Source organism: Nerophis lumbriciformis, linkage group LG06, assembly GCF_033978685.3.
Source record: "Nerophis lumbriciformis linkage group LG06, RoL_Nlum_v2.1, whole genome shotgun sequence".
NCBI lineage: Eukaryota > Metazoa > Chordata > Actinopteri > Syngnathiformes > Syngnathidae > Nerophis > Nerophis lumbriciformis.
The window spans coordinates 23,483,518-23,506,419 of NC_084553.2; the positions used below are offsets into that span (position 1 = coordinate 23,483,518).

General features: G+C 40.5%; 1 protein-coding gene across 5 annotated transcripts in view; it reads left to right on the forward strand.

The window, feature by feature from the left end:
• plekha7b (pleckstrin homology domain containing, family A member 7b) overlaps window positions 1-22,902 on the forward strand; it is a 215,587-nt gene that overhangs the window by 164,069 nt on the left and 28,616 nt on the right. For all 5 annotated transcript variants that reach the window (XM_061963930.1, XM_072913356.1, XM_061963931.1 and 2 more), the window contains 7 exons: window positions 7,824-7,925; window positions 9,054-9,165; window positions 9,295-9,491; window positions 15,743-15,934; window positions 16,029-16,140; window positions 16,257-16,348; window positions 17,649-17,870. In XM_061963930.1, coding sequence (XP_061819914.1) covers window positions 7,824-7,925; window positions 9,054-9,165; window positions 9,295-9,491; window positions 15,743-15,934; window positions 16,029-16,140; window positions 16,257-16,348; window positions 17,649-17,870 — 1,029 coding nt within the window. The remainder of the gene's footprint in view (window positions 1-7,823; window positions 7,926-9,053; window positions 9,166-9,294; window positions 9,492-15,742; window positions 15,935-16,028; window positions 16,141-16,256; window positions 16,349-17,648; window positions 17,871-22,902) is intronic.

Sequence of the window (22,902 nt, forward strand, 5' to 3'; positions counted from 1 at the left end):
ATTCTTCTTTTTATATGCATTCTAACAAGTAAATAAAATTCGCTTACATTGGAGCATATGGGAGTTGCCTTATTCTGCCTATAAAGTGCTTAAAAACATCCAAAAACTTCCATCGTTTTCCATACATGCTGTAAGTATATATCAATCAATCAAAGTTTACTTATATAGCCCTTAATCCCAAATGTCTCAAAGGGCTGTACAAGCCACAGCGACATCCTAGGCTCAGATCCCACATCAGGGCAATAAAAAACTCAACACATTGGAACAACGAGAAACCTTGGGAGGAACCGCAGTTGTGGGGATCCCCCCTGGGTGACCGGTGCAATGGATACCGAGTAGATACAGTTAATAACGTAAGAGTACAGTCCATAGTGGGGCCAGCAGGGGATCCTCTTCCATGTAGACACGTAGCGGCACAGAGACGTCACCGACTGATGCATAAGGAGTGGTCACCCCGGGTCACGACATCATGTGAAAGTCCAGTTCATTGGGAGGCAAGCAGGGGATCATCTTGAATGGAGACAAGTCAGCAGTGCAGAGACGCCACCAACTGATGCACAAAGGAGTGGTCCACCTGGGTCCCGATTTGGAACAGCTAGCGCATAGCCATCATCTGCGAAGGCTAATCCGTAGTCACCTGATAACCTCTCCAGGCAGCAGAAGGGGGCAGAGCAGAAAAGAGAGACAGCAGATCAACTGGTCCAAAAAGGGGTCTGTTTAAAGGCTGGAGTATACAAATTAGTTTTAAGACGGGACTTAAATGCTTCTATTGAGGCAGCATCTCTAACTGTTACCAGTGGGGCATTCCATAGTACTGGAGCCCGAATAGAAAACGCTCTAAAGCCTGCAGACTTTTTTGGGGCTCAGAGAATCGGTAATAAGCCGGAGTTCTTTGAACACAGATTTATGTCCAGGACATATGGTGCAATAAAATCAGCAAGATAGGATGGAGCTAGACCGTTTAGTATTTTATACGTGAGTAGTAAAACCTTAAATTCACATCTTAAGTGCACAGGAAGCCAGTGCAGGTGAGCCAGTATAGGTGTAATATGATCAAACTTTCTTGTTCTTGTCAAAAGTCTAGCAGCCGCATTTTGTGCCAACTGTAATCTTTTAATGCTAGACATAGGGAGACCCGAAAATAATACGTTACAGTAATCGAGACGATACGTAACGAACGCATGAATAGTGATCTCAATGTTGGTGGTGGACAAAGTGGGACGAATTTTAGCGATATTACGGAGATGAAAGAAGATTTTTTTAGTAACAATCTTAATGTGTAGCTCAAATGAGAGAGTTGGGTCGAAGATAATACCCAGATTATTTACCGAGTCGCTTTGTGTAATTGTTTGGTGGTCAAATGTTAAGGTGGTATTATTAAATAGGTGCCGGTGTCTAGCAGGACCGATAATCAGCATTTCCAATTTCTTAGCGTTAAGTTGCAAAAAGTTGCTGGACATCCATTGTTTAACTTCATTTAGACACGTTTCCACGTGACTACAATCTGGTGTGTTGGTCAACTTTAGGGGCATGTAAAGTTGGGTGTCATTAGCATAACAGTGAAAGGTAACAGCGGATTTGCGTATGATGTCATCTAGCGGCAGCATGTTGATGCTGAAGAGTGCAGGGCCAAGAACCAAACCCTGTGGAACTCTGCACGTTACCTCAACATACTCCGAGGTCACATTGTTATGGGAGACGCACTGCATCCTGTAAGTAAGATGCGAGTTAAACCAAGAAAAAGCTAAATCTGACATACCAATACAGGTTTTGATACGTTCTAATAGAATGTTATGATTGACGGTATCAAAAGCAGCGCTGAGATCAAGTAGCAGCAACATGGATGACGCATCAGCATCCATAGTTAGAGATAGTTCATTAGTCACTTTTGCGAGGACTGTCTCCGCAGAGTGATTTGCCCTTAAACCGGACTGAAAAGGTTTACAGAGATTGTTCGACGCTAAGTGTTCATTTAGCTGCTGTGCAACAATTTTTTTGAGGATTTTCGAGATAAAGGGAAGGTGAGACACCGGCTGGTAGTTTACCATGAGGTCAGGATCGAGGTTAGGTCTTTTGAGCAGAGGATGAATAACTGCTTTTTTGAATGGTAGGGGAACAGTACAAGAGGAAAGTGATAAGTTAATAATATTTAGCACTGAAACAGTTTCTTTCTAAGTTTCCCAGGAAGTGGGTCAAGTAAACATATTGTTTGTTTTGTCCCATTTACAAGTTACAGGAGTTCCTGTAATGTTATTTTTTCAAAAGAGAGAGATTATTTTGGAGGGCAATATCCGTCGTACATACATTCATATCTGCATTAATAGAGCCCAGTTGGAGCTGGGACGCGTTATCTTAAATCTCCTTTCTAATGAGTTCAATTTTCTTAGTAAAGAATTTCATAAAGTCATCAGCCGAGTGGGAGTCCCTTGTTGGGTTAGCGATGCTACTGTACTGAACAAATATTTAGGATCGTTTTTATTGCGGCGGATGAGATTGGAGTAGTAATTAGTTTTCGCTAAGGTAAGCGCGTGTTTACAAGTTATTAAACTATAATTCCATGCTTGATGGAAAACCTCAAGTTTAGTTGCACGTCATTTGCGTTCCAGGTTTCTACATGATAGTAGTTTCTTCTGTAAACCAGGGGGACTGCCTTTTAGGGGCCTTTCTTAGCTTTAGTGGTGCTATACTATGAATGGCGTTGCGCAGGGCATCGTTAAAGTTGTTAGTGAGGTTATCGATAGAGCCCACATAATTTTGGAATGGTGCCATTACCGAAGGCAGTAGGCCAGCAAGAGTCATAGTTTTGACATCATTAATGTTGCGGCTGCTAAAGCATTGGTTATTAGTAGCTTGTTGACAATGAGTCAGAACTTCAAATTTTATAAGGTAATGATGGGACATTACTTTAGTGTACGGGAGTACTGTAACTTTGGAGATGGTCTATGTCTATCATTTACCATGAATTGATTAACAAGTTGAAAAACCTATTCGGGTGTTACCATTTAGTGGTCAATTGAACGGAATATGTACTGTACTGTGCAATCTACTAATAAAAGTCTCAATCAATCAATCAATCAATATCGTATTACCGTATTATCGTATTACCGTTGCGATCCGTGGGTTCGTTTATTATTTGTGTAAGACCACAGCTATCAGTCATAGTCTGGAGTGCCACGCACGGAGGGTCTGACGGGGTGTTCACATGGATATTAAAATCTTCCATTATAATTATATTATCTGCGTGTGTCACTAGATCAGCGACAAACTCTGAAAATTCACTGATGACGTCCGAATAGGGCCCAGGGGGGGGCGATAGATAACAGCCAGATAGAGAGGTAGCGGTGTGGCAGACCTCATAGTAAGCACCTCAAATGATTTATATTTATTACTTAGGTCAGGGCTAAGGTTAAGGTTTTCATTGGATATTAGTGCGACCCCTCCACCCCTTTTAAGGGGACGGGCAATATGTGCACTCGAATAGTTAGGAGGAGATGCCTCATTTAGCGGGAAAAATTAATCTGGTTTTAGCCAAGTTTCACTGAGACCAATGACGTTAAGATTGTTGTCTCTAATGACCTCATTAACTAATAACGTTTTGGGAGACAATGAGCTGATGTTTAAAAAGCCCATATTATAGGTAGTGGCCTGTTTTGAGGATTTTTTGTTAATGGTATCCGTAGTAGTGATGTTAATAACGTTATGTTTATTTAGTGTTGTGTGATCAAAAATAATTGTGATCACATCTAGGAATTGATATGATGGGGATCTTGAGATTATTTGCTTGGTACTGCAATAGATTTAACGTGTCATAATTTAACCCCTCAGTAGAATGTATGTTCACCTCTGGCACAGTCACTACAGAAAAAACATTATGTGAGTGGTGTATTATTCTATGAGAAATGCTATGTGTGCAGGAATTTTCCAGTCTATCGTTGGTTAGTTCTAGCTTAATTGACTCTCACCCGGGCTAACAGACACTGTAATTGCCTGTGTCCAAGCTTGCTCTGGTGTAATTAGTCAAGTGTGACTCAAATAGTAGTCTATATGTCTGGAAAGAGTGAAGGCGCCGTCCCGGTTAGGGTGAAGGCGGTCCCTCCTCAGCAAGCCCGGTTTGCCACAGAAAGAGGGCCAATTATCAATAAACGTTAGTCCCTGTTCTCTACAAAAACTAGCCAGCCTAATCTGCTATACCTCTCATCATTGGCTCTCGCAGGCAGGGGGCCAGAGATAAGTACTCAACAATGCCGAGACATCTTTCTAGCGAGATTACAAGTCCTAGCTATCTTCCTCTTTGTAATCTCTGACTGTCTCATCCTTGTGTCATTGGACCGGACGTGTACAACTATGTTCGCATAGCTATTGGTGCAATTACCCTGTCGTACATGTTTACTAGGTCTGTTGCGAGTTAGCTCCCTAGGATTAGCTTCAATGTCAGGTTCTCTGGCCTTGGGAATACACTTAATTATGGCTGGTTTACTAAACTGGATGTTCCGGGTGATGGAGTCCCCTATGACTAAGGTGTGGTGTCCGGTAGACTGGGGTGTAGGACTAGCTAAAGGGCTAAATCTATTATGTGTCTCAACCGGCTTGTAGGCCGCTTTAGACTGCTACAAGCTGGGCCAGTCAGCTCGCTACAGCTAACGCTAGCAAACGTGTCCGCGGTGTCTAAAGTTAGGAAATTACTCTGCTCTAACTGGCGGGCACGGTCCTCTAGTAAGTCCAACCTATCCACGAGAAGGTGCACGAAGAACAGGGAGCCATACTCACATTGTTTCTTCGAGTTTTTGCTGTGTTCGGAGCAATAGGTGAAGAGTAGCTGCAGATTCCTTCGGAGCGTAGTTGCTTTGGACTGCGACTAGCTTAGCTTTGTTACCTTAGCAGCTAGCTAGCTGAGATAGAGGTGGTGAGACATAAGCTGTGTCCCAATTCAGAGTCTGCACCCTTCGAAGGGCGAAATTAAGGCCGCTTACGTCACAACGCTGCGCGAACGCTGTCCCAATTCATTCAAATTCGAAGGCTCCTCCAAATGCAGCCGACGAATGCACCCTCCTTTTCCTTGTATTCGGAGGATGCACCGCGACTATCCTTCCCATATCCCAAGATGCTTTGCGCGCCTTTGTTTAACCCAGATCTTTTTGACAATGGCGACAAATACAAGCAGCGACACCGGCGCCGGCAGCAGCAGCGAATACACTTTCAAATGTAAGTATCCTCCACAGGCTAGACTGTCCCATTTAACAACAGGTGACGCATCCTTTGGCGGTGCCTCCGAAGGTGCAGCCTTCCGAGGCTGCGTAGGCCGGTTCCTCCGAAGAGTGCAGACCCTGAATTGGGACACAGCTATAGAATGGGTGCTTTGTAAGTTTGATAAGAATAATAAATATATTTGAGAATGAATAAAGAAAGCTTTAAAGGGGAACATTATCACAATTTCAGAATTGTTAAAACCATTAAAAATCAGTTCCCAGTGGCTTATTATATTTTTTCAAAATTTTACCCATCACGCAATATCCCTAAAAAAAGCTTCAAAGTGCCTGATTTTAACCATCGTTATAAACACCCGTCCATTTTCCTGTGACGTCACATACTGAAGCCAACACAAACAAACATGGCGCATAGAACAGCAAGCTATAGCGACATTAGCTCGGATTCAGACTCGGATTTCAGCGGCTTATGCGATTCAACAGATTACGAATGTATTGAAACGGATGGTTGTAGTGTGGAGGCAGGTAGCGAAAACGAAATTGAAGAAGAAACTGAAGCTATTGAGCCATATCGGTTTGAACCGTATGCACCGACGAAAACGACACGACAGCCAGCGACACGGGAGAAAGCGAGGACGAATTCGGCGATCGCCTTCTAACCAACGATTGGTATGTGTTTGTTTGGCATTAAAGGAAACTAACAACTATGAACTAGGTTTACAGCATATGAAATACATTTGGCAACAACATGCACTTTGAGAGTGCAGACAGCCCAATTTTCATCAATTAATATATTCTGTAGACATACCCTCATCCGCGCTTTTTTCCTGAAAGCTGATCTGTCCAGTTTTGGAGTTGATGTCAGCAGGCCAGGGAAGCTAGGGTTGATATTCTTCTCTTTATCATCTTCGGTGGCATAAGGGACGGTGTGAGCCAAGACATCCAGGGGGTTTAGCTCGCTCGTTTGCGGGAACAAACTGCCGCCATTGCTTGCCGTGCTAGCGAGGTCCTTTGTCCCTGAATTGCTCACACACTCCGGCAGATTCAATGGGGGTCTGGCGGCAGATTTCTTTGACTTTATCGTTGGAAATGCATCTGCTTTGAGTGTCGCAGGATATCCACACATTCTTGCCATCTCTGTCGTAGCATAGCTTTCGTCGGTAAAGTGTACGGAACAAACTTTCGCATCTTTGGGCCACTGGTGCAACTTGAATCCGTCCCTGTTCGTGTTGTTACACCCTCCGACAACACACCGACGAGGCATGATGTCTCCAAGGTACGGAAAACAGTCGAAAAAACGGAAAATAATAGAGCTGATTTGACTCGGTGTTTGAGAAAATGGCGGATTGCTTCCCGATGTGACGCCACGTTGTGACGTCATCGCTCCGAGAGCGAATATTAGAAAGGCGTTTAATTCCCCAAAATTCACCTATTTAGAGTTCGGAAATCGGTTAAAAAAATATATGGTCTTTTTTCTGCAACATCAAGGTATATATTGACGCTTACATAGGTCTGGTGATAATGTTCCCCTTTAAAACAATTAGAAGCACACAGATAGATAGTACTTAGCTTTTTCGCGGCAGCTATATAATGTAGTAACATGCACACTAACAATAACATGTAATGTTTACGTATTTTGCTCATTTTAAGCATACGACATGCACTCATTTTTATAGACGCATCACATTTGCTTTTTTCTTCAACTACAACAACTACTACTAATCATGGAGACTTCATGAGAGCCAACAAACATAGTGAAACATCATTTTCACATGACTTGCAGTTCTTATTTGTAACAATTCTTAATTGATTTAAACAAATTAAAACTTGATTTAAAAAAAATATATATACATCTTTTTTTTTTAGTCTTGTCCTGTCCAGTCATTCAGGCAAATCATATTGTTGATGTAGATGCCCATGTCTGCTGTACAGATTTAAGTGCGAGATACTTCTTTTGTTGCCTTGTTTGTATTTGACTTTATTAAATGTTTGGGTAGAATTTTATCAAACAAAAGCAGTTTTCTTTAAAGTAATATAGTAATTTATCACAGCTGTTCATCTATTTTATGGAGAAATGTAGTTAATCATAGAACTGGCACCGATTGTTATTAAAAAGTATTGCTTTTCAATCGAAAATCGTTTTGAATCAAGAATCGATTCTGAATCGAAACGTTACCCCTAAGAATCTAATTGAATCAAATCGTGTGGTGCCCAGAGATTCACAGCCGTATTATTTATTGGCTAATGGCTCCCATTGGCTCCAATGTAAGCAGACTTTTATTTATGTTTATTTATGAGTTAGAATGCATTTAAAAAAACATGTTCTTGTGTCTTTCATAAGAATTGTGAATTATAGACAAAATTCCAAAAAAGTGAAGTTCCCCTTTAATGTGGAGAACAAAATAGAATGGATTCACTCTGCACTCTGCAGGAAGGGTTCTTTATTACGGAGACTTCCATCCATGATTGAGTATCTCTGAAAACAATTGTGATAGCCTCTTCAGTAAAGCAAAGTATAATACACACATGTAAAATGTGCTTTCCACAGATGTGATGAATAATAATAAATTATCTTTTACTTAATCAAGATGTAAATAGGAGCCGTGTTGTCATTTGCAGGAGATGGAGAATGCTTGGAATGAGTACATGAGGCTGGAGAGAGATGTGGATTGGCACAAAACAGCCCTGCAAGGACAGATGACCCGCAGTGACCTTTGTCAGGTGTGTAGTTGTGCGTATTCTCTCCTACGGCTGTATGAGAGAGAATCATTGCAACTTTATATCTGCACTAGGGATGTTCTGATCAGGGTTCTATGCTGTTGATTCCGATACGGTCATCCCTGAGTGAGATCAGCCGATACCAATACCGATCACATGTTTTCATTGTAAATGTTTCAATTTATTTTTATACATATAATGACGGTGTAACAATATCAACACAATATTCAAACTAGTTCATTATTTTTTTTTTTTACATACAATCGTCTGAGCAAAACAAAGTCAATAGTACACAAAAAACAAACAAAAGAAAAACTATCTACTACTCATATAAATCCTTTGGTTTTTGCCATCAAAGGTATTCTGTGTTTAGTGAATAAAACCCTACATTTGTAAACATGAACAAAAACACCAACAAAATTATTGCAAAAAAATATTTATAGACACAGTCACTCCAGTATCAACCATATAATGATACTGCCCTTGGTATCGACACCATCAATTAATTTATGGATAGAATCACCCTCTTATGTGTTGTGTACTGCCTATGACAATACTGTTGTTGTTGTTGTTTTATTAGCCTGTCTCTAACTGTTATTAATCTACTTGATAATACTCTGCTAACAGCTGCTTTCTTTCTGCTGGAACGCGGTTCCATCTACACTTGCTAAAGTTCACTGAGCACTTACAGTATTTCTTGATGTCTAAAACCCGCTTAGCGGTTAGCTTAGCTGTTAGGGTGCCTGCTCCTGGCTTGCTTTTGACATGTAACATATTTAGCCTTGTCCTCCAGTGATATAAAGCTACTTGATAATGATACTTAGGATACTAAGAATTGCTGTTTATTTGCCGTATTGGAGGTGAATATTATTACTGTAGCTTAGGGGCATAGCGCCACACAGTGTATGTACGTTTGTAGATACATTGGCTGCTAGCCGCTTATCAACCGGAGGACTAAAAATAAATGCAATGTCAGCCAGAGTGGCTCGCTGTTTGTGATCGGCATCAGAAAACGGTAATAGGCAATAGGGATCACTCACTTAATTACTCACAAAAACCGGCTGATCCTGATTGGTGGCACATCCCTATCTTATTCCGCAAATGTTTCACTGTTTGTTTGTATGGGAACAGCAAGAGAGAGTCCAAATGAGAAAAGAGCTTTGGAGGATCGAGGATGTGATCGCAGGCCTTAGCAGCAGTAAAGCCAACTACAAAGTCACTATCTCCTCTGTGACCAACCCAGGTACGAAAAAGGTGCTCCAATATAGAAATGCCACTTACTGTACATTCATCTTCATGTCCCCAGCAAGATTATTATGTTGTTGAATGTGTGTACTTATTCTCATCTCTATGTACTCTGAATCCCCCCTAGAGAGGAAATTTGTGCCTTCGGTGTCAGCGTCATCAGTGCCTTCAGTGGCTGGAAGCCCGTCTGCTATGGAGATGCAATCGTCGCAGCAGTACAGCCCCCACCTCAGTCCCAGTAGTCACAATGCGACAACCCCTATGCTACCCTCCAGTCATCAGCCCTCACACCACAACACAACTAGCACTACTACACTTAAATGGGTGAGTCACACAATGTTGTTGATTACACAAATTGTAGACAATCACAAAGGAGTTAGTTGGCAATGATTAAAACAGGAATTATTCTTCAAAGTTGACTAGTGTATGACTTACTGTACTAAAGGGTTGCTGGTGCAATGACCCAACTGTGAGGATTCGTTGCCGGGATCATAGTTTGTTTGCGTTTGTGATTCACTTGTGGTTTCAGTTCTGTTTTCAGCACCCTTGAGTTTTTGTGTTTTGGTTGTCATGGGTGCTGATTATTTTCACCTGCCTCTGATTAGTGTTCGGTACGCTCACCTGTTCCCGGGCACTAATCAGAGAGCTATGTAATCCATCCTCTGGCCTCACTCGGCCTGGTGTTTTTGTTTGCTCCCATGCAACAAAGTTACGTCTCGTTCGTGCTCCTAGTCCATGTTTTGACTAGCATCCTTTTGGCCAACCCATTCTTGTTTTCCGTGCCGTAGGCACCGCGCAGCATATTTTTGTCTGCATTTAAGAATTAATCATTCTTCTTACCTGCAAGCTGCTTTCTGACGTTCCTCTGCATCTTGGAAAGACGACCTCCGGCATCACGATGCCACGACAACGTAACACCAACATCCCTACTATGCATCCCTACACCAAACACAGTCATATTGAAAGCAAAAGAAACATTCCGCAAATATACAACCATGCATTTCTAGTTTTAATAAAATTAATCAATAAAAAAAATAAATTTTTTATTATATATATATATATATATATATATATATATATATATATATATATATATATATATATATATATATATATATATATATATATACAGGTAAAAGCCAGTAAATTAGAATATTTTGAAAAACTTGATTTATTTCAGTAATTGCATTCAAAAGGTGTAACTTGTACATTATATTTATTCATTGCACACAGACTGATGCATTCAAATGTTTATTTCATTTAATTTTGATGATTTGAAGTGGCAACAAATGAAAATCCAAAATTCCGTGTGTCACAAAATTAGAATATTACTTAAGGCTAATACAAAAAAGGGATTTTTAGAAATGTTGGCCAACTGAAAAGTATGAAAATGAAAAATATGAGCATGTACAATACTCAATACTTGGTTGGAGCTCCTTTTGCCTCAATTACTGCGTTAATGCGGCGTGGCATGGAGTCGATGAGTTTCTGGCACTGCTCAGGTGTTATGAGAGCCCAGGTTGCTCTGATAGTGGCCTTCAACTCCTCTGCGTTTTTGGGTCTGGCATTCTGCATCTTCCTTTTCACAATACCCCACAGATTTTCTATGGGGCTAAGGTCAGGGGAGTTGGCGGGCCAATTTAGTCAGGAAGCAGGAAGGAAGCATGAAGTGCTCTAAAACTTGCTGGTAGACGGCTGCGTTGACCCTGGATCTCAGGAAACAGAGTGGACCGACACCAGCAGATGACATGGCACCCCAAACCATCACTGATGGTGGAAACTTTACACTAGACTTCAGGCAACGTGGATCCTGTGCCTCTCCTGTCTTCCTCCAGACTCTGGGACCTCGATTTCCAAAGGAAATGCAAAATTTGCATGGTTGGGTGATGGTTTGGGGTGCCATGTCATCTGCTGGTGTCGGTCCACTCTGTTTCCTGAGATCCAGGGTCAACGCAGCCGTCTACCAGCAAGTTTTAGAGCACTTCATGCTTCCTGCTGCTGACCTGCTCTATGGAGATGGAGATTTCAAGTTCCAACAGGACTTGGCGCCTGCACACAGCGCAAAATCTACCCGTGCCTGGTTTACGGACCATGGTATTTCTGTTCTAAATTGGCCCGCCAACTCCCCTGACCTTAGCCCCATAGAAAATCTGTGGGGTATTGTGAAAAGGAGGATGCAGAATGCCAGACCCAAAAACGCAGAAGAGTTGAAGGCCACTATCAGAGCAATCTGGGCTCTCATAACACCTGAGCAGTGCCAGAAACTCATCGACTCCATGCCACACCGCATTAACGCAGTAATTGAGGCAAAAGGAGCTCCAACCAAGTATTGAGTATTGTACATGCTCATATTTTTCATTTTCATACTTTTCAGTTGGCCAACATTTCTAAAAATCCCTTTTTTGTATTAGCCTCAAGTAATATTCTAATTTTGTGACACACGGAATTTTGGATTTCATTTGTTGCCACTTCAAATCATCAAAATTAAATGAAATAAACATTTGAATGCATCAGTCTGTGTGCAATGAATAAATATAATGTACAAGTTACACCTTTTGAATGCAATTACTGAAATAAATCAAATTTTTCAAAATATTCAAATTTACTGGCTTTTACCTGTGTATATATATATATATATATATATATATATATATATATATATATATATATATATATATATATATATATATATATGTATATGTGTATATATATATATATATATGTATATATATATATATATATGTATATATATGTACAGTATATATATATATATACACATGTATATATATATATTTGTATATATATATATATATATATATATATATATATATATATATACTTATATACAGTATGTATGTATGTATGTATATATATATATATACTTATATACAGTATGTATATATGTATATATATACTTATATACTTATATACAGTATGTATGTAAGTATATATATATATATATATATATATATATATATACTTATATATGTATATATATATATATATATATATATATATATATATATACTTATATATGTATATATATATATATATATATATATATATATATACTTATATATGTATGTATATACACTATGTATGTATGTATATACAGTATGTATGTATATGTATATATGTACAAAACCAGTAAAGTTAGCACGTTGTGCAAATCCTTGTCAACTTATATTCATTTGAATAGACTGCAAAGACAAGATATTTCATGATCGAACTGAGATTTTTTTTTTTTTTTTGCAAATAATCCTTAACTTAGAATTTAATGGCAGCAACACATTGCAAAAAAGTTGGCACAGGGGCTATTTTATCACTGTGTTACATGGCCTTTCCTTTTAACAACACTCAGTAAACATTTGGGAACTGAGGAGACCAATTTTTGAAGCTTTTCAGCTGAAATTCTTTCCCATTCTTGCTTGATTTACAGCTTAATTTTTTGGGGGTCTCTGTTGTCTTATTTTATGCTTCATAATGCGCCACACATTTTCAAAGGGAGACAGGTGTGGACTACAGGCAGGCCAGTCTAGTAACCGCCAGAGGTGTGGACTCGAGTCACATGACTTGGACTCGAGTCAGACTCGAGTCATGAATTTGATGACTTTAGACTCGACTTGACAAAATGTAAAAAGACTTGCAACTCGACTTAGACTTTAACATCAATGACTTGTGACTTCACTTGGACTTGAGCCTTTTGAATTGACATGACTTGACATGACTTGCTACTTTCCCCAAAACCCAAAGATGAAAAAGTTATTCGGGAGCGCTCCGTATTTTTCATTGTGTACTTGTCTATCAGCGTTGCGTGTGTCAGCTGGTGTGGTCTCAGTACAACAGCCAATCAAATTAGATCTACTTTGTTTTCATCACACAGCATTCATCCAATCAAATTGCAGGACAACCAACGAAGAAGACATGTCCAAACCACACGCCAGTGAACAAAAAATGATACCTAAAATAATTTTGTTTGGGTATAAAAATTACGAGGTGGTCAACACAAAACGGTTTGCAGTATGCAACACATGCGGTTCGAAAATTACTGATGGAGAGGAAACAACTTCCAACTTCGTCCGGCATTTGAAGTTGCACAAAGAACGGTAAGTTTTGAATGTAAGATAACGTTTATTGGCTAAGTAACGTGACTTTTATTTGCTGTGTAGTTAAATCAGTGAGGCTGTAAACTCACTGCTAACGTTATAACGTTATTGCAAACACGGGAATCTGTTGCAGTTCACTACCTTATTCATACTTTTTGTTCAGTGATTTTTTTTTAAGCAGGGTTACGTTAGTCAATATATCACACGTAACGTTAGACGGCGGTCAGCAGCACCGCGTATTTTAGCCACCTAAAAAAAAGACAAAAATAGTAAAATAAAGGTCAGTTAAAATGTATACTATATTATGAATATGTGTACCGTTTTAGCTAGCTTTCTGACATAATGTGGTTGTTTACCTCAGTGGTCCCCAACCACCGGGCCGCGGCCCGATACTGGTCCGTGGATCGATTGGTATCGGGCCGCACAAGAAATAATTTTTTTTTTCTTTTCTTTTTTTAATTAAATCAACATAAAAAACACAAGATACACTTACAAGTAGTGCACCAACCCAAAACAACTCTCTCCCCCCTTTTGTTCTGGGCATTGAACATGAAGACTCTTCCTTCACTGTTCCGAGTGGCCATGAGAGTCTTGGCAGTGCCTGCCTCCAGTGCTCCAGTGGAGCGAGTTTTCAGCCATGGTGGCATCATACTACGCCCCCATTGTGCACAAATGACTGACAGACTCTTGGCTAATTTGGTCTTTTGCAAATGCAATGCAGCATAGGGCCCTGACATATAAAAAGTACAACTTTTTTGTTATGTTCACGTATATGTCATGTTTTTTCAATGTTAACACTTTTGTACAAATAAGTACATTTGCACTTTATTTTTCAATGTGTTTGTTCTGTAAAGGAATGAGTTAATGTTTAAAATGACTGGTTAATAGTGCTATTATAAAGTGCAATGTTAGCACAATTTTCTTTCCTGCAATTTAAAATGCACTTGTTTTAATAAATAAATACAGCGTTTGAAAAGCATACACAATCTGTGTTAATATATTAGTCTGTGGTTAAAAGGACTTGAAAGGACTCGAAACTCAAAATGCAGGACTTAGGACTTGACTTGAGACTTTCCATTCTTGACTTTGGACTTGACTCGGGGCTTGCCTGTCTTGACTCGGGACTTGACTCGGACTTGAGGGCAAAGACTTGAGACTTACTTGTGACTTGCAAAACAATGACTTGGTCCCACCTCTGGTAACCGCACTCTTTTACTATGAAGCCACGCTGTCGTAACACGTGCAGAATGTGGCTTGGCATTGTCTTGCTGAAATAAGCAGAGGCGTACATGATAACGTTGCTTGGATGGCAACATATGTTGCTCTAAAACCTGTATGTACCTTTCAGCATTAATGGTGCCTTCACAGATGTGTAAGTTACTCATGCCTTGGGCACTAATAGACCCCCATACCATCACAGATGCTGGCTTTTGAACTGTGCGCCTATAACAGTCCGGATGGTTCTTTTCCTCTTTGGTCCGGAGGACACGACGTCCACAGTTTCCAAAAACAATTTGAAATGTGGACTCCTCAGACCACAGAACACTTTTCCACTTTGCATCAGTCAGCGAAACCGGCGGCGTTTCTGGGTGTTGTTGATAAATGGCTTTCGCTTTGCATAGTAGAGTTTTAACTTGCACTTACAGATGTAGAGACCAACTGTAGTTACTGACAGTGGTTTTCTGAAGTGTTACTGAGCCCATGTGATGATATCCTTTACACACTGATGTCTGTATTTGATGCAGTACCGCCTGAGGGGTCGAAGGTCACGGGCATTCAATGTTGGTTTTTGCCTGAGTACCTGGGAAGAACAGATTAAAAAAATAAAAAATACATTTAAAAAATTTGGTCATAACAAGGAGGTAGATTGACCAGTAAATCGACAGCTTTGCCTTCCGGCTTAACTCGTTCTTCAGCACGACAGACCGATAGAGAGTTTGCATCACTGCAGACGCTGCAGTGATCCGCCTGTCGATCTCACGATCCACCCTCCCCTTACTCGTAAACAAGACCCCGAGGTACTTGAACTCCTCCACTTGGGGCAGGATCTCCTCCCCAAGCCGCAACCCCTGGTTTATCGCTGTTAATTGTTAATTGTTCAGGACATGACTACAATTAATTAAATCCCACGAAGTAGGAATCATTAATTATAAACTGAATATTTGTATAGCTACAACATAAACAGAATGTTCATGTTTACAATATTCTAAATACATTTTTCAACATTATGAGAGCCCCCTTTACATTAATTAACCCTTTGGTCACCTTTACACTTTTTAATTCAGCTTATTGATATGGTCTCCTCCAGTGGCCAGTACTACTGTAGTATTTATAATTTTAGATCATTTAAACATTTCTCTGCTCAAAAATGCTTAATTTAGAGCCAAAAAAATCTACAATGTGGTGAAGCTGCAAAATTTGAAGCGCAATGTGGCGAGGGACGACTGTGATCACATGTTGTGTGTCCAGGCTGAGGAAGACGTGCCTCCCAGACCACCTCTACCTCAAGTGTACAGTCCTGATGAGCATCCCCCAGCAGTGCCCCCGCTGCCTAGGGAGACCACAGTCATCAGACACACCTCAGTCCGCGGCCTGAAGCGACAGTCTGACGAACGGAAGCGGGACAGAGAGATAGGCCAGTACACCAATGGAGACGTTAAGGTACAACATGAGATTCAGTACAAAAGCTGTGTCAAAAAATACAATGGTAATGGGTGTGCCTATTGTTGTGACCACGTTTCGGTGTGTGTGACAGGTGGAACTCAGGCCTTTCCTGAGTGATCCTGAGCTAGTGGGTGTGGGAGACGGCTCCAGCAGTGTGGCAGCTTTAGGACACGAAGGAGGTTATCAGACGTTACCGAGCAGAGGTATGAGGATGTTGTACAAGTAATCTAACTGTACTATCTACGGTAAATTCATTTTTTAAGTAGCTAGCAACATTAACAAACATATTCCAAGTTGTGAGTTTTTTTTTCCTTCCAAGGAGTAACTGGCTCCACCCTCAGACTGAATCAGTCCTCCAGCATTTCGTCTTATGTGACCCTACGGAGAGCAACTTCAGCTCCTGGTGTGAAGGTGAGACTCACAGTGATAGTAGCAAATCTAATTCAGAATATTAATTGTCACACTTGCACGAACTGCATTTATGGAATGTGGTTAAAGGGGAACATTATCACAATTTCAGAAGGGTTAAAACCATTAAAAATCAGTTCCCAGTGGCTTATTTTATTTTTCGAAGTTTTTTTCAAAATGTTACCCATCACGCAATATCCCTAAAAAAGCTTCAAAGTGCCTGATTTTAACCATCGTTATATACACCCGTCCATTTTCCTGTGACGTCACATAGTGAAGCAAACACAAACAAACATGGTGCATAGATGACAGAGTCCGGTGTGGATGAACTTGACTGGCCTGCACAGAGTCCTGACCTGAATCTGATAGAACACCTTTGGGATGAATTAGAACGGAGACAGAGAGCCAGGCCTTCTCGACCAACATCAGTGTGTGACCTCAACATGCGCCTTTGGAAGAATGGTCGAAAATTTCTATAAACACACTCCGCAACCAGAAGAGTTGAAGCTGTAATAGCTGCAAAAGGTGGACCCACATCATATTGAACTCTATGGGTTAGGAATGGGATGGCACTTCAAGTTTATATGTCAATCAAGGCAGGTGGCCTAGTACTTTTGGCAATATAATGAACGTGACAGTGACGCCCTCCCTCGTGGCTGTTGGTATGACAAACTGGAGGCTGACAGAGAGCTGACAAGAACATGAAGTTAGACACACACAAACATACTGCGCCATGGCAACAACTCCAAAAACAGGACACATGCATTTCCCAACTATATTAATGCATTTACCTGAATATAAGTTTTTTTTTCTTTTATAAAAAGACCTGAAATATACATTTATACATGCAGACCAACGGGTGGCCCCAAATCACTTCTCCATAAGTGAGTCAGAGCTTTTCATCCTGTCACTCACAAGGAGAGATACAGCTGTGGCAGCTGACACTTTAACTGTTGCTAAGCTAAGAAATATGATTTTGTATTTATTTTTTTGCAATCTTGGAGCTATTTTACTGATGATACTGAAACATGATACTAAAACATATTACATTTTGTGTACTGTACTTTTGTTTTATATTTCATTTGATAGCTTTTTATAATGTATCTTAAAAAAGAGGGGACGATTTATACCAGGGGGCACCTCAAGTTTTAGTTAGTACGGTACCGTACATGAAATCCATATTGGAGACAAAGAAAACTTTTGTTAAGGCAATGAATGCTCCCTTGCCAAAATGCAAAGTCATCACTGTCCCTCACTTCTTTCCTCCCTTGTGCATCTTTGTGCACTATCCTGTGTCTCCCAGGAGAGACCAAAAAGTGCCCTGGAGCGTCTCTACTCTACAGAGGCGGCGCCTCAGCGTGGGAGGATGAGCGCTGACGAGCAGCTGGAGAGGATGAAGAGGCACCAAAAGGCTCTACTGCGACAACGCAAGCGCACCTTGAGCCATGGAGACCGCCACGCCTCCCCGTCGTCACGCTCCTCCTCGTCGGCATCGACGCGCCCTCTTTCAGCGGACTTTGGTTCTGTATGTTTTTAATCTAGAGCATCAGCACACGTCACACTCTCATGCATGGCGGCGAGCAAACAAGAGAGTGAACACCGAACTTTCCAAAGTAAAACATTAGTAGTGCATGCGTTTTTACTGTGCATTTACAAAATGTACTGAAAGTGTAAGGACATTTTCTGCTATTATTTATAAATAGTTTCACTGAAATTCACCAGACATGTTTAGGACACAATGCCTTGTAGTTACACTAACTGAAATCATACATACATACAAGTACATTAACACATCTTTTGTAAATCTTTCCAACTGTCTTTCTACTGTAACTCATATCTTCTTTTTCTTTAATAACGTATTCCGCTTTTAATCGTCTTAAAGTATCAGCTGCCATAGAAGACTTTCCAACTGCAGTGTAAATAAAAAGTTAACATGAACCTCTGTGGTCCAATATGCCAGGCCACATCATCTAATAAGGGCTAATGAGCCCTTTCAACAGTAACAAGCCATTTAACAATTAAAAGTATAACATTGCCAGAGAGCATACATTTAACAGTGTGTTTATTCTTGTTATTGCAGTTGTGTAACACTGCATCACACTAAAGGTAACCATTACAGTAGGAAGGGAATTTACAGTATATGGCCCCATTCATTGCAGTTTACCTGACACATGAAACGTGACAAATTAGGGGGGTGTACTATCCACTGAAGCTGCCAGATGGCAGTCGAGTGTTGAATATCTTAAAATGTGTGTAGTGGCAATTCCAACTTTGACCCCAGTGTCAGTTGCTATGTGGAGTGGCACTTTCTGTCATGACTTTGGCGTGGTTTGTTTTCCCATGGTGCAAATGATTTGGACCGGACATGGCGTGAAGGTAAATACATTTTTATTTTTACACCAAAAAAAGAACAAAAAGCGCGCTTAAGGCGGAAGTACAAACTTGACTAATGAAACAAATACTTGCACGTGGGCAAAAAACTATGGACATGAACAAAAGTCGCTAACTGTGACAAAAATAGAAAAAAAACTTACTTGACATGACGTGAACAGGGCAGCATGGACTATGAACATGAAACAGAGTGTCAGGGGTGTGTCAAGAGTGCAGAGCATGAATGTGATGTCGCCAGGCTGACCAACAGAAAATGACAGGCTTAAATAGTCATGGGGTGATTGAAAACAGGTGCGTGAGTTCAAATGAATCAGGTGCGTGAGTCGTGAGGACAGGTGAACTGATTGGTAGTCATGGAACCAAAACCGGGAGTGAAAAAACAGAGACTGACAGAGTGCAAAAACCAAACAGAACATAGCCAAACTAAACATGATCACCAAGACATGACACTTTCCAGCATTTTCAGCAGACTGCTTTGTAAAATGTTTAACCCCCCACTTTCCTCTCAACTGAGATCCACCCAAGAATGGGGTCATATGAATCCATTCCCCACTGTATATAAATACACACATCATAATAAACTCGATATTGATACAGTAGTACGTCTTTGAGAGTGTCTATCAAAGAGTATCATTATTAGCAGGTGTAATTTAGGAAGGTTTTTCTATGCTGCAGCAATTTAATATCTTGAATGCCATCCATCCATTTCACTGTTTATAATCTCCAATATTGTCTTCTGAAAGCCTCCTCCCCTTATCACACTCAGTTCTGCCTGTAACAGTTGGAAGTCAGTACGATGGCATCGGATCATCTTCACATTGTATTATTATTTTGCATGGACATTGCTGATGTTTTTCCTTGTTCCATCTAAAAAAACAAATCTTAGAACTGTGAAACCTCTCCGATCAGATAGTAAATACATAATCCATCCCAGATGATCTCCATACAAGAATATCTTTATTCTATGGGAAATAATTGAAACAATTACTTGTAAGCTTCAGTTAGTATAGATTGGCTATACATGCAATGTTTATAGTAACATTTTAACACTCTTAAATCAGTCAAATAAGTGAACCACAAATCATGTTAACAGCTAAAATCAAATAAAAAAATGTTCAACACCATTGAGGAGGTTGTAATGCAAAAGTGATTTACATAATGTATCAGCATTTTTAAAATCGTATTCAAACAAGTGTAAAAGTTAACCACCATTAGTTATAATGAAATGTGAATACAACAAGCTATTCTACCTTAACATAGATTAAAAGTGATTTACAGAGTCTCACTGCTTTAAATGTGAGGATCATGGGAAACAATTAAGACCCCCATAGTCTCATGTATAAACAGCACATCCCAGCCATACAATGTCATTTATGCAGGACAGCCCCTTGAGATGCAGTATCTTGTTTTCAAATGGTCCTCACAAGGATTGCGAAAATCTCTTCCATAAGAAATGCCTACCTTATTTTCCGGATTATAAATCGCTACATTTTCCCCAAGCTTTGAACTCTACAGCCTTTATAATGGTGCGGCTAATATATGGAACTCTGTCAGCTGTAAATAGCTGGGGTTGCAAATAAGACACAAACAAAATCTAAATTATAAATCCTTTGATGCTGGGAACAACTGAACTGAGAACTCATTAATAAGTACGTTTGACATCTCACGCGACAGCTTGCATGACATTTATATTTTTGCCAAAGACTTTGGTCAAATTTGGAATTCTATGTTCTTGTTACGCTGCACAAGCAAAGGCCACGTGAATAGTTACTGTAGCTGGATCTCGTGAACTCATTTTAAGTATTATTAAAATCCATGTAACTGTCAAATATCACATAGGAGAATATACAGCACATATATTTGTCATGATCTGGGTGAATGATGGCCACTAATTTGAACAAATAGAAATACCCAACTAACATCAATAACGCAGAGGCTTATCATCATAGCTTATCATCTAGTATGTGCACCTATGTTGTTGCTCAGGATGTGTGTTTACTGTAGATAAAGTGCATACGGAAAGTATTCACAATGCTTCACTTGTTCCACATTTTCTTATGTTACAGCCTTATTCCAAAATTGAATACATTTACACTATAGTGTCAAAAGTATTTGGCCACCTGCCTTGACTCACACATGAATTTGAAGTGCCATCACATTCCTAACTCATAGGGTTCAATATGATGTGGGTCCACCTTTTGCAGCTATTGCAGCTTCAACTGTTCTGGGAAGGCTGTCCACAAGGTTGCGGAGTGTGTTTATAGGAGTTTTCCACCATTCTTCCAAAAGCGCATTGGTGAGGTCACACACTGATGTTGGTCAAGAAGGCCTGGCTCTCAGTCTCCGTTCTAATTCATCCCAAAGGTGTTCTATCGGGTTCAGGTCAGGACTCTGTGCAGGCCAGTCAAGTTCATCCACACCGGACCCTGTCATCCATGTCTTTATGGACCTTGCTTTGTGCACTTGTGCACAGTCATGTTGGAAGAGGAAGGGGCCCGCTCCAAACTGTTGCCACAAGGTTTGGAGCATGGAATTGTCCAAAAGGTTTTGGTATCCTGGAGCATTCAAAGTTCCTTTCACTGGAACTAAGGGGCCAAGCCCAACTCCTGAAAAACAACCCCACACCATAATTCCTCCTCCATCCAATTTTCACACTCGGCACAATGCAGTCCGAAATGTAGCGTTCTCCTGACAACCTCCAAACCCAGACTCGTCCATCAGATTGCCAGATGGAAAAGCGTGATTCATCACTCCAGAGAAGGTGTCTCCACTGCTCTAGAGTCCAGTGGCGACGTGCTTTACACCACTGCATCCGATGCTTTGCATTGGACTTGGTGATGTATGGCTTAGATGCAGCTGCTTGGCTATGGAAACCCATTCCATGACGCTCTCTGCGTACTGTACGTGGGCTAATTGGAAGGTCACATGAAGTTTGGAGCTTTGTAGCAACTGACTGTGCAGAAAGTCTTTGCACTATGCGCTTCAGCATCCGCTGACCCCTCTCTGTCAGTTTACGTGGCCTACCACTTCCAGGCTGAGTTGCTGTTGTTCCCAAAGTTTTCCATTTTCTTATAATAAAGCCGACAGTTGACTTTGGAATATTTAGTAGCGAGGAAATTTCACGACTGGATTTGTTGCACAGGTGGCATCCTATGACAGTTCCACGCTGGAAATCACTGAGCTCCTGAGAGTGGACCATTCTTTCACAAATGTTTGTAGAAACAGTCTCCATGCCTAAGTGCTTGATTTTATACACCTGTGGCCGGGCCAAGTGATTAGGACACCTGATTCTCATCATTTGGATGGGTGGCCAAATACTTTTGGCAATATAGTGTATTTTGTCCTCAAAATTCTACAGACAACACCCCATACCAACAATGTAAAATAGTTTTTTTTGTTTAATTTTTTATTTAGCAAATGTATTAAAAAAAATAATTAAAAAGTATCACATGTACATAAGTATTCACAAACTTTGCTCAATACTTTGTAGATGTACCTTTGGCAGCAATTACACAAACCTACAATGGGCAGTTTCGCCCATTCCTCTTTGCAGCACCTCTCAAGCTCCATCAGGTTGGATGAGAAGTGTTGGGTTTTCATCCAGGATGTCTCTGTACATTTCTGCATTCATCTTTCTCTCTATCCTGACTAGTCTCCCTGTTCCCACTGCTGATAAAAAACATCCCCACGCCATGCTTCACAGTAAGGGATGGTATTGGCCTGGTGATGAGCGCTGCCTGGTTTCCAACAAACATGACGCCTGGCATTCACACCAAAGAGTTCAATCTTTGTCTCATCAGACCAGAGGGTTTTGTTTCATCAGACCAGAGGGTTTTGTTTCTCATGGTCTGAGAGTCTTTGGTTGGTCGATTGCTCCAGAGATGATTCTGATTCTGGAAGGTTCTCCTCTCTCTACAGAGGAATGCTGTAGCTCTGACAGAGTGACCATCGGGTTCTTGGTCACCTCCCTGACTAGACTAAGATGAATGCAGCAATGTACAGAGCTGTACATAAAACCAACGCTTCCCATCCAACCTGATGGCGCTTGAGAGGTGCTGCAAAGAAGAAGGGGAGAAACTGCCCAAAGATAGGTGTGCCAAGCTTTTGGCATTGTATTTAAAAAGACTTGAGGCTGTAACAAAGTATTGAGCAAAGGCTGTGAATAC